The sequence below is a fragment of the Ctenopharyngodon idella genome, chromosome 9 (assembly GCF_019924925.1).
Source record: "Ctenopharyngodon idella isolate HZGC_01 chromosome 9, HZGC01, whole genome shotgun sequence".
Taxonomy (NCBI): Eukaryota; Metazoa; Chordata; class Actinopteri; order Cypriniformes; family Xenocyprididae; genus Ctenopharyngodon; species Ctenopharyngodon idella.
This window is the reverse complement of record NC_067228.1, coordinates 29,145,090-29,163,053: the sequence shown is the minus strand read 5'-3', so window position 1 is coordinate 29,163,053 and position 17,964 is coordinate 29,145,090. Positions and strand designations below refer to the sequence as shown.

The 17,964-nt window shown below is 35.9% G+C and overlaps 1 protein-coding gene across 5 annotated transcripts in view; it reads right to left on the bottom strand.

Annotated features, from left to right (window-relative positions):
* The window catches only part of myo1b (myosin IB), an 84,788-nt gene that overhangs the window by 36,129 nt on the left and 30,695 nt on the right, over window positions 1-17,964 (bottom strand). For all 5 annotated transcript variants that reach the window (XM_051905892.1, XM_051905893.1, XM_051905895.1 and 2 more), the window contains exons 4-7: window positions 11,570-11,664; window positions 9,325-9,429; window positions 7,440-7,486; window positions 3,258-3,321 (exon numbers count right to left, since the gene is read on the bottom strand). In XM_051905892.1, coding sequence (XP_051761852.1) covers window positions 3,258-3,321; window positions 7,440-7,486; window positions 9,325-9,429; window positions 11,570-11,664 — 311 coding nt within the window. The remainder of the gene's footprint in view (window positions 1-3,257; window positions 3,322-7,439; window positions 7,487-9,324; window positions 9,430-11,569; window positions 11,665-17,964) is intronic.

Sequence of the window (17,964 nt, the reverse complement as noted above, 5' to 3'; positions counted from 1 at the left end):
AACGTGAACCCAGGGTTTAGGTATGTACAACATAAAACATCAGTTTCTGAACACCCAGGATTAATTGTTAACTCCAGGAAATTATAAGCAGCGTGAAACGTGAAGCAAGATTCCATTTACCCAGGGTTTAGAATGACCTAAGGTTAACCATTTTAAGTGTGAAAAGCCCTAGTCTCACGCCCACAGACCGTTGGCTGAAAGTCTGATGCATATGGCACACTTAACTGGAAACACTTCAGGATTTTTTAAAGTCGTCATCTGATTGGTTAAATTCTACAGGATGTCCGGGAGACGTGTGTGTTGCGTTCTTCAACGGTCCGCCTGGACACAAAGATGCCGTGGCGCCAACCCCCCTCGTGGATGAAGAATGCCGTTGTGTTTACAGCTATGACAATGACCACGTACCAGGATCAACTAAACACTGAATTTTCAAAAGTATGTGAAGTAAGTAAAGTTCGCAGCATAGACTCTGCGAATACGTTTAAAAGTTTTACACACCGGTCTGTTATTGTAAGGACATCGATATTACAGTTTCACGCCCCTAAAGATGATGCAGAATAAAACAAACTCTGATTGATTGCTTTACATGCCAGTCAGACTGCCTCTGGGTGGTATTTGGCCAATGAAAGCTGTCGTCAGTCTGAAGGTCTGGCTACGCGAGACTGGAAAAGCCCTAGTATTTACAGAAGACTCCATTGGAATAAACACTCCTCTCTGTGAATAGGTTAATATGCATGTCAGATAAAAACAATCATAATAAATAAATGAATGAATAAATAAATTTCTCATTTTTTTATCAGTATGTTTTTTATGCAACGTTTCACTTCACTGTAAATGTTTGTGGAGTCAAAATAAGAGATAACTGGAAACAGGTGAAGGTCACGCTGTGTGCATATACATGAACAGAGACATTGCTAGTTCTGGGCTGAAGGCATAACTGTTAGTAAGTCAGCCTTGTTGTTTCAAATATCGGCACGAAAAAAAAAAAAGGTTGTCATTTGTTTGTCATTTAGGTCTAGTGACACCCATGTATGTGATGAGTGAAGTATTGATTGATTTTCTCACATGGATGGTGACACTAACTGATCGACTAGTTACTCAAACTGCTGTACTATATACTGTACTGTAGGTTACAAACTCTTTAAATCAATGAGCAAATGGACTAATTGTGTCAACAGTTACAGGAAGTTGCTATGGGATAAAGTTAGGTTGATTAATCATCTCTCATTGCCAAGTGGTAGTGCTTTTGTTTCTATTTAAAGACTTTAAGGTCACTTTTCAGTGGCAAAATCCCACAATTTTGACCAGATAAATGTTTCTACACTTTATAAATTAACTATGTTATGTCAGGAATTATTTATTAAGTTAGTTGACATATAAAAGAAAGTGTAATTGAAATTTAATGTTGAAATCCATATCAATGTATTAAAGAAAGTACATATTTTAGGTCTTGCTGGGGACCATTCCTCATCATTTCAACAACCCATTAATTGGAGACTATATATGAACCATTGCATGAGAAAACCTTGAGCTAAATGAACCACTGGCTTCAACAGTCAAGGGTATGTGTGCCAAACCAACTAGACTGCTGGTCTGGATTTTAATTTGCAGAGAGCCAGGCTCAAGGGGATATTACAGGAGCCATTTGCTTGCTATGCTGATACAAAATAAGGACACACTCTGGATGGGGTGTGTGTATATGAAATGCACAACGCTAGAAGCAAGAGTAAAGACAGGGCCACTTGTATAAAATACTAAAAGAAATAGGTGCCCAAAAATGAAACATCTGTCATTATTTATTCTCCCTCTGACATCTTTACACCCACATGACTTTCTTTCAGAAAACACAAAAAGAGAAATTCTCAAGAATGTTCATGCAGTTCTTTTCCATAAAACAAAGTTCATGGTAACCACAGCAACCATAAAAGCAGTTGTGCACAATATTCCAAGTGTTCTGAATCCATATATACTACCGTTTAAATGTTTGGATTTTTTTTCACTTTTTCAAAGAAGTCTCTTATGCTCACCAAGTTTGCATTTACTTGATTAAAAATACAGGAAAAAAACAAAACAAAAAAAAAAACAAAAAAAAAACAATAATGTCAAGAAATATTACAATTTAAAACAACTCTTTTCTATTTTAATACATTATAAAATGTCATTTATTCCTGTAATGGCAAAACTGAATTTTCAGCAGCCATTTCTCCAGTCTTAAGTGTCACATGATCCTTCAGAAATCATTCTAATATGCTTACTTGGTGCTAAAGAAACATTCCTTACTATTATAAAATGTTGAAAAAAGTTGTGCTGTTTAATATTTTTGTGGAAATGATTATACTTTTTTTTTTTTTTTCCTCAGGATTCTTTGATAGAAAGTAAAAAAACAAACAAAAAAAAAACATTTATTTGAAATAGAGTTTTTGTAACAATTTAACTATTGTCAGATCAATTTACTCCATTCTTGATGAATAAAAGAATTTCTAAAAAAAAAAAAAAAAAAAAATCTTTTAAAATTGTACTGTATAACACAAGTAATTTGGAATAGTTTTATGGTGGTGGTTTTTTACATTTTGGAGCTTGACAGTCATAAGTCACTTTGCTACTGCCAGGCCGAACTGTTCTAAGAACGGAAAGGAACGGTTCCAGTTGTATTTCCACTTATAAGCCTGGTACGGCATGGCACGGCACGGCACGAAAACAAACCATCCTAGGCCCGGGACTCTCATCACGGTTGGCTAACCGTCGCCACTCAGGATTGGCCGCTTGTCTGTTACCTGGCTACCAGTTTCTCTGTAGCTGGCAAAGCAAACTATTTGAGTGAATTAGACATAAGTTAATGATAAAATTAAAATAAATATCTGATCATCCTCCATAACATGGTCACTATTTACATCTCACACAATCTGTAAACTCTTGCGTTACCAAGGCAATGACTGATGGATTTGTATTACATTGCATAGAGCTTCATTATCAGTCCTACAGTGGAAAAAGAAACCATATCCATAGTGGTTGGGCCTGATCTGGGCCAACCATAACGGTTTGGCCCGAAGGAGGAAAACTGGTTAGAGTCACAAACTATCACTGCGCTGCATGAACATTTTTCAAGGTTTCGTCGTTTTGTATTACAGCATGGAGGCTTGGATCAACATCATGAGGGTGAGTAAATAATGACAGATTTGGGGTGAACTATTCTTTTATTCCTTCTTGGGAATCATTACAGGGATACTCAATGGTCTCTGCCTTATAATTATACTCACAATTACTGATGACTCCACCAAGGGGGTCTCCTTTGAAGTCAAACTCGATATCCATGTACTTTCCCTGTAGAAAGAGAAGAAATTGTTAGCACGTCACATAAAAAGTGCATGGTGGGTTAGTTGATGACATGGTTCTTTATTGTTGTTTAACATGGCCTTCTCATGTAGTCAAAACAAGATATGACCAAGAAGCTAAGGTCTAAGAAGTGTTTCCTTCTCCTATGGTGACACTGCATCAAGGGCTTTAGTACTAATGGCAGGCTTGCTGTGGAGAACCACGTGGCTCTTTAGTGGTTTCTGATGGTAGGAAAAGACGCATGACAACGAGGGCAGTGATCACTGCAAATAGGGCTGAAATTTGAGCCTTCCGTGAGGCAGATGGGTTAAAAAAAAAAAAAAAAAAAAGACTTTCCCTCTAAGCGCAGTCAATTCTCCAAACACAGGCCTGTTCATAACACAAGCTGCCAATCATACATAGATTTGCAATGGAGTAATGGACTACTGTGTGAGAAAAGGCTTTTTTTTTGCTTCTGCTGTAATGGTAAAATAAACTTTTTTTGTCTTTCTGTCCCTGCACACTATTTGGGAAAGGAACAGTAAGCCCAGTGTCTCTGGAGCCAGTAAAATTTTTCCCTCTTTATTTATATCCAACAGCTCTTCAAAAGGAAACTGCCTTAGAGGCTGCTGAATACACTTATAGAACTCTAAAATCCTCAGCCAACACAGGAAGCAACAGCTGAAAATTGCTTTGAGAAAAGTTATAACAGAGAGCTGTTGAAAAATTATATGATAAAATGGTACTTGATATACAAAACATTATGATTTTTTTTATGTTAAGGTGTTAACATGCCATCTATAAGGCAGCATCCTAACCAAGGTGGTGTGACTAATCTATACTTTTCTACATAGTCTACAACTGTTTGTGCCACACAAATGGATGCATGTTGCGAATTAAAAGTTTTAGTTTTTAAAATCATTGTTTAAATAATCTTTTGTTGTTCTTCAAAGTACATTTATTTTGATGTTATGATTATTTTAATTTAGATAACATACATAATGTACTAAATTGCAACATTACAAATTTGTAATTACAAATATATTTAAATACATAACATACACGTTTTAATAGAAATTACATTAAAGTATATGTAAGGTTACCATAAATGCTTGTGTAAAATATCACAAAGACAGAAAACTAATGAAATTATTTAAAGATGTAGTTAAGTTCTACTTCAGGTAAATGCATTTAATAAGAAAAATTAAACTAAAATAAATTAATTAAAATGCAATTAAGTGTCCGAAACTGTTTACACTTAAGTACTGTAAGTGTATATTCTTTTAAAGTATATTTTTTCAGTAACACTTTACAATAAAGTCTCATTTGGTAACAATAATTAATGCATTATCTAATATGAACTAACAATGAGCAATTTATTAAAGCATTTATTAATCTTTGTTAACATTAGATAGTAAAAGTCTAGTTGTTCATTGTTTGTTCAGATTAGTTCACAGATTAACAAAATGTTAAATTGGATTTTAAAAAATGTATTAGTAAATGGTGAGACTATCATAGACTAACAACGTGTCTACACCGGACGCGCACAATGTGTCAAAAGACAATAGAACTTGTCTACACTGGATGTGATGAGGCGCAGCGCGATAACAAATCCTCGACAGTAAGCGGATTCCTCATTCTATTTCTGGTGTAGTCCAAGTGCTTTGCCACGGTCGGTTTGTCGGGTTCAGTGAAGACAGCTTGTAGCTGTTGCGGCACAGCACGGCACGGCGCGATGCAACGCTACAAGGGTCGCGTCTGGTGTGGACACGGTGTAAAATAAATAAATGCTTTAGAAATATTGTTCATTGTTAGTTCATATTAACTAATATAATGAACTATTTTTATTTTTTATTTTTTTACTTTTTTTAATGTATTTATTCTTTGTGGAACTGAATACATTTTTAGTATATTTATAACCAACATTTCTCTCACCTGAGCAACCATCTTGGATCTATTGTTTGCCGCTATACATTACGGGATTGCCTTTGACAAACGATACGCTGCTGCCTTTAAAATCCAAAATGAAACAACTTAGGAGGCATCATAATCATGTAACTGCCTTTGTGTTGGGGGTGCAGTAAGAGTGCTCAAACTAATTTTTGTGCATTTCGACCCACAAATTACTAAAATTTAGATCTAGTAAATGAGAATGAATGGCAACAACAACAACACTGACTCAACACTGTTCTGTTTACCCTGTTATGTAAATTAAACAGCAACTCTGTTGAACTCTGAAAGCACATGCTGGACAATGCCGTGTGGTCTGACCTATAGCTCAGTATATGTTTATTTAGTGTGGTCAAGCCAAGATAGACAGCTGAAAAAAAAAAAAAAAAAAAAAGCCAAACTGTCAAAGAGCAGCAGCAGCAGCAAACATATTTGCATAAATGGAGATATTTAACTGTGCTAATCTTTGTGAATTGTGCTAAATGGCATTGTGGGAGTCTGTCCTCGTGGACAACAGGAAAGAAATCATAGAAAAATGAGCAGAACAGACTCTGGCAGAGTCAAAGACATCTGGAGGTGGTTGCCAGAGAGGTTACACAGAGTTCTGTTTGAATCCCGCTGTACGCACGAACAGTGTTGGGGGGTAGCTAACTACAAGTGGCGACGCTACTAACTTAACCCTTTAAGCCCGAAGTGTACCGCCGGTGAAAAAATTCATAATCAAATTACTAAGCAACCACTGACATGAATAACACAAAATCATGTGTTATTCTTGTTACAAGAATAACACAAATATAATCTTGTTATTCTTCGTGTTATTCTTGGTATCATTTTAAAGCTTAGAAACTCAGCTTTTTAATGTATGTAACCATTTTGACTCTAAATGAGTGCCGAGTAATCCCTCTAAACTGGAGTGTACCGCCCACAGGTGCCACCTAGCTACAAAAAAAAAAAAAAAACAAAACAAAAAAAAACATTTTTCAAAACTACTGCCTTGATCAAAACAAAATAGTTGTCATTTGAAAGCTTGGAGCCTGAACTTTACAACAAATGTAGCCAATTTGATTAACTCCATAGTAATGCTGAGTTATTTGCTGATAAAAACAAAAAAAACAAAAAAAAACCACAACATTTTCACAATTTATGAAATACTTTTTTGTACTGCAATGTGTCAAAAACATCAAAAAACTCATATAGTCATGCGTCATATGTCATTTGAAAGGTCTCATGGAGTAGAATATAACAAGCATAATTGTTTTGGGCTTTGATTAAACTTGAGCGAGTTTTCATACATGAAGCCCCCGCAAGATCCATATGTAAATCATATACGGTTGCTGAATTTATGTCATGTTTTCGCTCCTAACTTCATGAAAGATGCTCCGATTGTGGAAAAATCGCACATCATTACTTACAGTAGATGCTCACGAATGAAATGAGTCCAAAACATAATCCCTTGTGTCAATCACAAGATATTCCTCATGGAGATCATGATGCAGCTCACATGTAGGGAAACTTCACCAAAAAAAGAATTGTGTATTTGATATATATTTGAGTATTGTGTGTGTCTTTGGATAGTTTACAAAATAAAACAATATTTGAAATCATAATTGCACTGCATTACGTTGTTTTAAAGCCCAAATCTTTACTTATAACATTCTTCATTAACAATTATTGAGTTATTTGTAATATACAATGTCATTGTATTGTATATTGTAAAAAAACAAGTTTCAATTTAGGGTTATTTTAGTCTAACCCTAACCCAAACTAACCCTAACCTACTTTTTGATAGTAACTTGTAGTGTAGCTTGTAGCTTGTTAAATTGCAGTTTCAGAGTAGCTTCCGCAACACTGCACAAACAGCAATCGCTCTACTGTTGCCATGTCAGAATAGGGCCAGATGTGTCAGTCAATAAGAAGCAGAACACAAAGCAAAGTGGTACTGCATAAGGAGACTGTAATGTATACACAAAGCAAAACCAAACTCCCAGAAAAAGGATTGCATAAGAGAGAACACTTTGGGGGTGGGCTGACAGAAAGCAATAGAATTGTTTGCCTGTGTTCACATCACTGATCAAAAGTCCATGTTGATCTAATCTAAAGCAAACATGCGCTAGAGGGAGGAGCAGCATCAAAACAGTCGTAAAATATTCTGCCTGGAAGAAGAAAGAGATACTCACAAATCGAGACGAGTTATCATTCCTCATGGTTTTGGCGTTCCCAAAAGCTGCAGAGGAAAAACATGTTGTGAGTTAGTCATGCCATATTCATTCAGCACTACATTTCTACTTTGACTGATGTCATCTGGTGGAAAAATGATCCTGAATCATGTCAGCTATCTTTCATCATATTGATAAAACATAAAATAATTAAACGGTCAGAAATTTGAAATAAAACAGGAGCAATTCCACACGTCCATCAATAATGTGTCCATTATAAAACAGTATAATCAGTAAATGAGTATATGCGTATTTTAGTTAACTGTGATGGACAATGAATGAAATTTACATTTGGCAGACACTTTAATCTGAAGTGACTTTCATTGCATTTGCTGTTTACATTTTATCTATTCATGCATTCCCTGGTATTTGAACTCACGGCCTTGCCATTGGCATGCCTGTTTGAGCTTCAAGATGGCACCAAAAAAATGAAAATTTTATTGCGCATTCAGATTAAACAAACAATGGCTACATTTAGAAAAGAATACTAATATATTACTGCAGTACATAGTATGTATACTGCATTCAGTATGCAAATGTTCTGTATGCATGAAACATTCAGATTACCAACTACAGTACATTTGCAGTATACAAAACAGCACATTGCACAGAATACTGTATCCCACAATGCAACCTTCCATTTACAATGTAACAAATAAAGTTTGAAATAATTATCAAATTAGATTGAAGTTGATAATTACATTATATTTGACTAGACTGCAAAAAGTTGAGAAATTTGAAAATGGCACAACGATTGACTTTTACAAAAGTGACTGAGTTACAAAGTGACAAAAATTTTGCCACCATGTTCTAGATGATAAAAAAACAGAAGTATAACTAGAAAAATATAATCTTCGCTATAGAAACTGTACAGAGTCTTTCTAGAATTTGTTTATTTTCCATTACTTTTCCAGGCCTGGTAAATTATAAAATTTTTCCATGACCATGGGAATTCTGCATACAAGAACCGTCACATTTCTTTCAGATCTATTTTGTGTTTGAATATGATTTTACTGAAACTAACATTAAGCACTCTTAAATATAAATGTTCCAAAAGGGGGTTTTCGCAGTGATGCCATAGATATACCATTTTTTGGTAACCCAAAGAACTTTTGAGTGAACAGTTCTTAAAATAATTTTTTTTTCTGTTAGTGAAAAACACTAAAGAAAATCTAAAGAACCTTTTTCCACTATAAAGAACCTTGTGTGCAATGGAAAGATTCCATGGATGTTAAACGTTATTCATGGAACCATAGATGCCAATAAAGATCCTTTATTTTTAAGTGTAACATGTCCCTCATTACTACAACATTAAATATAACGAATTTATACATTTTCCTTCTAAACGCCATCTCATAGCATAAGCTACACACACAGAAAGTCTATGATAGAGAAACATGCAGCAGGAAATGTGCAGGACCCCCAGTGTGGGGCTCATTACTTCCAGCAGCTAAACTCTCACAGATGTGGGACTTCGCTCTGCTCTGAGTCCTGCTGCCAAGAAGCACTGGGCATTCCTACTCCATCTCCATCTCACCGCTTATGGGCATTTCCTGTTCATGGCCCCACATAAAAACACAACTGTCTGATTGCCAACAGGGACCAGGGAGCTTTTGGCCCATTAGTTGGGGTGGGATTATGGGAAAATATATATCATGTAGGTCTCAAATCATCTGCTTTCAAAATTGCCTTCAGGAATCTGAAAGATCTGCCACATAGTTTCCCTTTAACTGATCTCCTGGTACATTCAAGAATGTTTTAAGACAAGGGACAAGACAAGGGAACTGATTATCCTAAAGGTGTGAACAAGACAATTGGTACAAAACAGAAGACACGGAAAACTCACCCTCAAGCACTGGATTGGACTGAAGCAGCTGCTCCTTCACTTTGTTCACCTCCTGGCCCTTCCCACACACTGCCGCCACGTATGACATCACAAACTTACTGGCCTCTGAAAAACAGACCACAGAAGAATGAGGTCAGGGGTCACCTTCTTCTAGACAAGACCTCACCCCCAAAAATCCCTTTTTACATCAACTCTGCCCATCCTACAGGGAGCAAACGCCTTTCCCATTCAAACTCCCCCATTCCTTCAAAGCCAACTATGAGATCAAATGTTTAAAGAGTCTTCAACATCCCATCGAGCTGTTGCTATTAATTAGGAAGAGATGACAGAACAACTCAAATATAGAGGAATGCTTGTGCATCAACGTCCAGTATGTCTTACATTAAAAAAATAATAATAAAAAAATGAATATAGGGAAGCTATAAAAACATTTAAGTTGGTTAGATTCATAGTAAGTTACATTTATTTCTGTGAATCAGTTCAAACTACCTGTTTAAATGATTCTATTTAAAACTGATTCAGTGATTTGTTTGTATCCTCGTTCAGAATTAACGAAAGTTTCAGTGTGTCTTAAATATAATAAAATGAATGTATAAAGGAAAATGGTTAAAATGACTTGCTTTAGTTCATTTCGTAAAAACCATGTGAAAGTGTGGAAACATGCCCAAATTATTTTAAACTATTTGTTTAAAACTGTGTTTTAGTTTTTACATGAAATGATTTAAATCTACTTGGCACAAATGGCTGTTTAAGATTTATCTTGTTCGACGCTTAATGACTTTCCCATGTCTGGACCTATGAGAGCAGCGACTTACACACAGAAGTGCTGATATGAAATGTTTTCTGAAGGGAAGGACGCCCACTTATGTTTTAGAGATTTACGGCTATTTTTGGACTCTGCTCAATTCACAAGACTTAAACTATGAAACATTTTGATCAAATATAATACATAAAGAGATAGAGTGATAATCAAGCAGATAGAAAATAATGCCATAACACCTCATTTCATATAGCTTAAGCATGGATCCTGAATACTGAGTAAGAGAGCCCAATTTAATTTATTCCTGAGCTGTGGTAGATTTTCATTAGTACAGAAGAGCATTTTGAAATTAACAGTCACCTTGACTAACAGTCAATGTTTTTCATCAGCCCTTGCTCTGTAGTGTGTGGATTACCACAATCCCCATTTATCTCATTGCCTTGACTGTTGGACATCCTGTATTTGAATGGTTGGCACAGTAAGATGGCCGTTTTAAAACAAGAGGAGTCCAATTCTGCACTGCTAAACAGCTGTGGTTAAATTCCAGCATTTGTAAAATAACAAGAGAACATCTTCCAAATTAACATGACAGACTTGATCTGACATTTAAAGAACTCAAGCGAAAGTTCAGTCAAAAGAGAACTATATTACACCTGCTTGTCAGATGAACACTTCAAACACTTCAAAAACTACAATAAAAGTGTGTGGATTTTATGTTTACTAATAATCATTTAATTTATTGACTTAATATGCATGTTGATTAAGTCATTCACAGCTTGATCATCTCTATTTTCTCTAAGCAAATGTTCCTTTTTAAAGACAGATAGGCAGGCACAAATTTGTTACACAGAATTTCTAAACAATTTGCCATTCTAAACACAAATGAAAATTATGTGATGTCTCAAAAGGGAGAATATAAGATGGTAACCATATGTAAACACTTAATGGGAGACAAATGAAAACATCAAATACATTTATGATTGGCTCATAAATTATAAGGAACATAGCACCTGTTACCCATTTGTACATCTTAATCTGTTTCCCAACACCAGATGAACAGTTTGACACAAGAAGAGTTAATCCTCTACATTTAATCCAAGCCATTACTTTACATTTGCATAACTACAGCATATTACTGTTGATCTATTCAGAGTCTATGACATACAGTCTACTCTCTACTTATACCAAAAAATGACAATGCAATGGAACTACTGTAGAATGTAACAGGAGCAAGTTAACAACAGTGCATTATGGGTGAATCACCCTTTGACGGCATTGTTTAAGAGATTAAATAGAGAGAATTTAGGAATGAGTGGATTAAAAGAATGAGCTCAAGGGAACAGGAAATGACTTCATAGTTACAAAATCCTATATCAAGAAAGCAGTTAGTATCACAATACTGAAAAAAGTAAAGTTAGCAGCATCACTACTGTTATTTGTTACTGAATAGCTTGATTCAAGTATAAGTATTTTCAGTAGTCTTACCCGTCTTTCCTGCCCCACTCTCTCCAGTGATAAGAATACACTGGTCTTTATCTTGATCCCGCAGGGACCGGTAGGCCTCATCTGCCAGAGCAAAGCTGAAAGAGAGAGAGAGAATATTCAAACTTTAAAAGGTAATTTAACGGCAAATCAAATCTTTCATTTGCAATTAGGCATCTGTCTTCAGTGTTCTGCTGAATCTGTATCAGCAATTTACTTCAACCATCTAGACCTATTATTATCATACTGACCCTAAATCGAGAACACTCTCTGATATGCTCTGATAAGAGGACATGCAGCGCACAGTTTAGAGGTGGAAACTGCAAGTGATCGTCACACGCAAGGGATTTAATATGTTCATAACCTTATAGGTCACATTTATGTTTAAATGGATTATAGTAGTGAATCTCAAATAGTGTTGCTTTAGGACCCAGATTTTACATGGGACACCAAGTGGTGACCCAAGACAGTACCAAAATTGATATTCAAACAGTAAACAGTTCAAACGGTTTTTTTGTAAAAAGTAAACAAAAATGTCCTTACAATTAAACTTTGAAATGTATTCATCTTGATAATATTGCATAAAAGTAATACATTAAATAGCTACAAATATAGTAATCTCTGCACAACACATTGTGCTCAAGCCATAATAAAAAGTGTATTTTTTGCATGCATGATTATATGGTTAGTTGTATTATATTATTTGCATTTACCATTTTTTTTTTTTCTGCTCTGCACAACAACTCTACCACAACAGACCTGTGATCCATTTTTGGTCACAACCCTCCAGCTGTCTGTTGAATAACTTCTTTTGCATCAAATTTTCTTTTTAATGACGGACACATCAGCAGTTGACAGCACTTGCGAAAATTTCTTAGTGTACACAGTCTTTTTGTATGACAACATTTGTTTTGTATGTAATTTCTTGATAGAAAACAAACAGGATATATCTTCTCAATTAAAAATGTAATTAGATTCATTCTATACAAATTCTACAGTAAACAATAGAAAAGTGGGTCATATTCTATAACCCAGTAAGCTCTGTAACAGTGATGTAATTGTAAATGATTTGTTTGAAGAGGAAAAGACAATAGCATCAGTCAGTTCACATTTGTATGGCACAGGCTGTATGAGTAGGTTTTTGGCTGCTGCAGACACTAGGCGTGAACACGTCCACTATTGGCTGACACTATCCAGGCTGAGTGATCAGCTCCAAATAAATTGGCCTAAAAACAGTGCTAATTTCAACCCATTTCATTCTACCTCCCAGTTTCCTCACAGTCTGTACTTTTCAACAATCATTACTCAGGAATTTTCCAAAACCACCACTAATAATAGGTCTGATTGTGAGGGAAATGCTGCATGTAGTTCCCCTCCTCTAAGTCTGTATTTGTCAGGTTCACGAGGTGCTATAGTGGTACACATATAGTCATAGTGTACAAAAACTCCAGTGCAATGATCAGGAGTTCCAAGGTTGAACGGAATTGATGTAATACTTTATTGATAGGCATGTTCTTAATGACCATGACAAAACTGCCTTGTCTGAGGTGGCATGCCGTAGATTCAGAAACTTGAGAATTTCACTGGAATGCCCTAAAATGAGTCAAAGGCATGTCAGGACTTATTCAACTCTCAAAAAATAATGCAAATAAAATGTTAAGTTATCCTTTAAGACACCATACAAACAATAACCATATTGCAATACGTTGGCTTCAGAATCTTTCAAGTTGCCTACGTAGACAGCATTTTTAGGCATCATAGGCTGTTCCAAAGGTGTGCAGGATGATTATGCTGCCTTCTATGATGCTTTATTATAGTCAAATCCAAAAGGCTCTATCATATTAGCGAAACTGTTGCAGGTACAGGAGGACAATTTCCATATTTAATAGTTTAACGATGCATGAAGCACCACTTACTCAGAGGGCGCTTCCAAACAAAGCAGCTTTATATTAGTCAATGCTGTGAATTCATGTGTTCAAAGCTTAAAAAACTTGAATATGATGTGAAATACAATTGGGGAAACATTTTTACTCGCATAAAATTCCTGACTGTGTGGATGACTATTAATTAACTGAATTTTGCCTGCATAATTTCACCATACAAAGGTAAAAGTGACCGCACCATAAAGCGGCATGGTATGTAACTTTTGTTGCAGCAGCAGCAACAGCAGCAGCAGCAGCAACAGCAACAGCAACAGCAACAGCAACAACAGCAGCAACAACAACAGCAGCAACAACAGCAACAACAACAGCAACAACACAAATATGGTGGAAAAAGCAGGAGATTATAAGCGGGCTCCATTATAAACAATTCAATACCAAAAGTATAGATAAAAATAGTTCTATTGATTATTTCTATTGTTAGCTTAGCGGCATGCTAAAGCTAAGCTCTAATGAAATCAATTGTGAGTCAGTCAGTGCGAGTAAAGCGTTAAGATCTTTTTAGACGCAAGCACTTTGCTTCCTAAGGACATATGCAACTATTTAATATATAATGAGTAGCCTACTTTATTTATTTAATAAAAAAGCACATTAATATGTATTAATTAAATTTTTAAAAATTAGATTCTTTGGTTTTTATGCATTGATGCAGAATCGTTCACAGCATCGTGATGCATCGTAAAAACGATTATATTCCACAGCTATAGTAGCCACTATATCATGTCACTTCTAATTTGCATAAACTTCATACAGAACAGACAGAATAGTTGATGTCAATCCAAATAAATATGAAAATCATTAAACTTCAGTCCACTTTATCGCTAATTATATTAACACTCCAAACAAAATCTTGAATGGAACAGACTGACACTCTACAAATTGCTTTGAGAACCAAACCCAAAAATATGGAGTCCATCTGATGCTGGTTTGGGCTCTGGGCGGAGGTCTGGGAGAAGAAAAGTGAAGAGTAGGAGAGCCAGAAATGGCACAGGGCATTACATCAATGCAGAAACGTGCACAGCCTAGAGAGCAGATGTTTGAGCTTTGTGAGGTGGCCAAAACGCTCGACATGACCCAAACAAAAGAAAAGCATAATACAATTACCCAAACCCTGACAGAGAAACATGGGAGGGGACAGGGTCCAATTGAAGGAAATTTGCCAGAGTGGCAGATCTGGATCATCGGGACGCTTTAGGCTGTCCCAGCATGCACCGCAAAACCTCTTTAAGTGGCGGCGGGTCAATGTGAATATGAATACCTTAAATCTGAATATGAATGGACTCTTTAGGCTTCCGCATTCAGTCTACAAAGAGCAATAAAAAAAAATAAAATAAAAAAAAAAGCACTATTCCAATGACAAAAGGGAGGAGATGCGTGTGTGGTATTTGTCCTGATCCAACTTTGAGCTAAAATTGAGTTTTGGTTTGCATTCAAAGGCCAGGGAATCATTAGATGTTTTTCGAAATGTCTTCACGCTTCGCCTGGAGCCACACTATGTACGGAGAAAGAGGAAATTAAGAGTAAAGTGAGAACATCTGCAGTTAAATGTCTCTGTGCAATCATCACATTTTTTTTAGATAGAAATGGTCAGTTTGCTAAGTCTTCCCTACAAAAGGGAACCTTTTCTCCAGTATACTTCACTCTGACTCATGAGACGTAACAAATATGGTTGACTCATAAGACTCATAAGATGAAATCTGTTGGCTTGAAGCATCCACATGTGACCAGGAGCTAAATGAGAGCTTCATGATGAATGGAGGAGGAATGTCCTTTAGCACACGACCTACAGGAGATTGAACGGTAATTTCAGTTTGGCTTAAGGTCGTGGTAAGGCCCAAATCCGCAACATGATGCACATGGCAGAAAATAGTATGTTCCTACCACCCGTAGTCCTACATAAAAGGGAAAACTGATCATGAGGGCAGGAACACCCAAAATACAGCCGGGCCTCAACGCTGTTAAAAGTACAGAGCTTTTCTGTAGAAGTGATTCATTTACAATGTATGACACCATCACATCTAAATAACATGTTGGTTCTGATTCCACTTAATTCTTTAAATATTGAGAAAACAAATAAAAATCTTAAACAAAAATGTTTATTTTTGGTAACCTTTTTTTTTTTTTTTTTTTTTTTTTAATATAACAAAATATATATTTATTATAATTATTACAAAACTCTATTCTGAATGTGCCTCAATCATGCTACAGTTCTTGGTTAATTTTGAGTTGTAAATGCCAAAAGTAATGCCTGGCGGACAGACCAACTCAGTAAGTGACTTGTTAGATTAATTCAAACCAGTAACTATTTAAATCAAGTTCAAATCTGATTACAAGTCTTTTTTACAAATTCAACTGGGCCATTAAATACATTATTTTTTGGGGCAGGACAAAACACACAGTAGCCAAATAATGAATTGTGGCTCAGCATGCTGGACACCTTGCTACATTGGAATAGGATATCCATATCTGCTTCTGAATGAGCCACAGTGGAAGTAATGTTTTCCTACTTGTGGTGGAATGATCACAGACTACACTGGAACAAACAATGGACCACGGAAGCCCTGGAGAAGGAAACCCGAAAAAACAAGTGGCCACAAACCCCTCAGCTGCTTCCTGCACAAATATGGCTCTTGTTTAATAGAGTATAGTGTGTTTGACTTTACATGCACATGGAGATACTATTGCACAGGCTGAGAGAGTAAACAGCCACAGGATGTGCTGCTTTTCCATATGAGAGTTATGAAATAAGACAATGTGACTCTCAACAATTCAATAGAAGTCTGAATTTAAAACGGTGATGAATATTATATTATTATGTGTGAGAAACCTACACTTGGGATCCCCCTTCCATCAGCCCCTTCACAACCTCAGGAAGTAGCAAGTCGGTCTGTTTTTAGTCACCCAAAACCGGATGACTTTACTGCTTCCCTCTATCTGCACTGACTCAGCTTTCCTGATGTCTGCATTGTGCACTGTATGTTCTGTCATGTGTCCTACATCTGTCCTTCTTGGAGACCTATGTAGACTTACATTTAGGCAACCCAAGAGAGCTGTCTATGGGAAGCATTTTAAGGGAACATATATAACCCCTCTTTTGGGAAACAGAAGGCAGCATTGCAATGAACTCAGTGGAAAACAAACCTGGCATCCAAATATGCTAACTTTTTAAAAATAAATATGCTAACTTATATATGCTAACCAAATATGCTAACTTTTTAAAACTATATAGTATGCAAAAATCACTATGTGAAAAGAGTAACATGTCTGAATTATTCATTAATGAATTTAAGCTGGTCAATGACACCATTTTCTTTAAGAGCCAAAATTATTTACCAGTTATCACTGTAAAGCTGCTTTGACACAATCTGCACTGTAAAAAGACTACTACTACTACTACTACTACTACTACTACTACTACTACTACTGTAAAAAGACTACTACTACTACTACTACTACTACTACTACTACTACTACTACTACTACTACTAAAAATCCACCCAAGATTGCAGACAAGGGAACAGAAATACTGATAATAAATATACTTAAAAGTATTGAAACATTAAAAATTGGCCTATTTTTTATGTGCGCTATAGATTAGTGTGTTTAAAGTCGAGGTGAAACGGAAGTAACAACAGATCATCTTGTAGGGGATTATTGAAAAAGACAAAATGTATGGCGGGGACTTGGTTCTATACATTGGATGTTAAGATATGTGTCACACTCAAAAATGGAGGCAGATGAACGAGAGCTTACAGGGGTGGGTTTAAGCAAATGAAATGATTGCAGAAGTCTTGCATATGTCACCAGAGAGAAGTCGTTTTCACTGGAAGGTCCAGTTATGACATTTTGATCACACATTATGAGGTCAATAAAAAAAAAAAGAAAAAAAGAAAAAAAAGAAAAAGAAACCTATGCACAAGATGATTTGTTCACAGATTTATAACATGTATTTCAAAAATAGAATTTTCATTCTACCTTTCATCCTGTAATCTTTAGGGAATCATGGAGTTAGCTTAGCAACATGATCAAAATTATCTAAAGCTGTTGGAATCAAATGCATGTTGCAGTTTTATTCTAATTCTAATTAATTATTTCTTCCACCAAAATTTTAGCAACAAAGTAAACAAGCATAGTTGACATTTCTCTTGCTTCTCTGCAGTCTCACAATGCATTCTGGGATTGCTTTCTCAGTAAAGGATACACATGATTCTGCCATGGATTTTGGTCAAAGCGAATATCTTGGATGCATTTTGGAACAATTCGAATTGGGAGCACATCATGATGCCTTAAAATGCTGCCTAGGCACTTATAAAGAAGACTTTTGGCGATGCACAGGAAAACGGATAACCCAAAATGTATTCCATGCAAAATAATAGTGTGCTTTAGAGGCCCAGCACAAACCTTTGTGTGTTCTGGTGTCCTGATGCCCCAGAGAGAGAACATCCTCTCTCATTCATT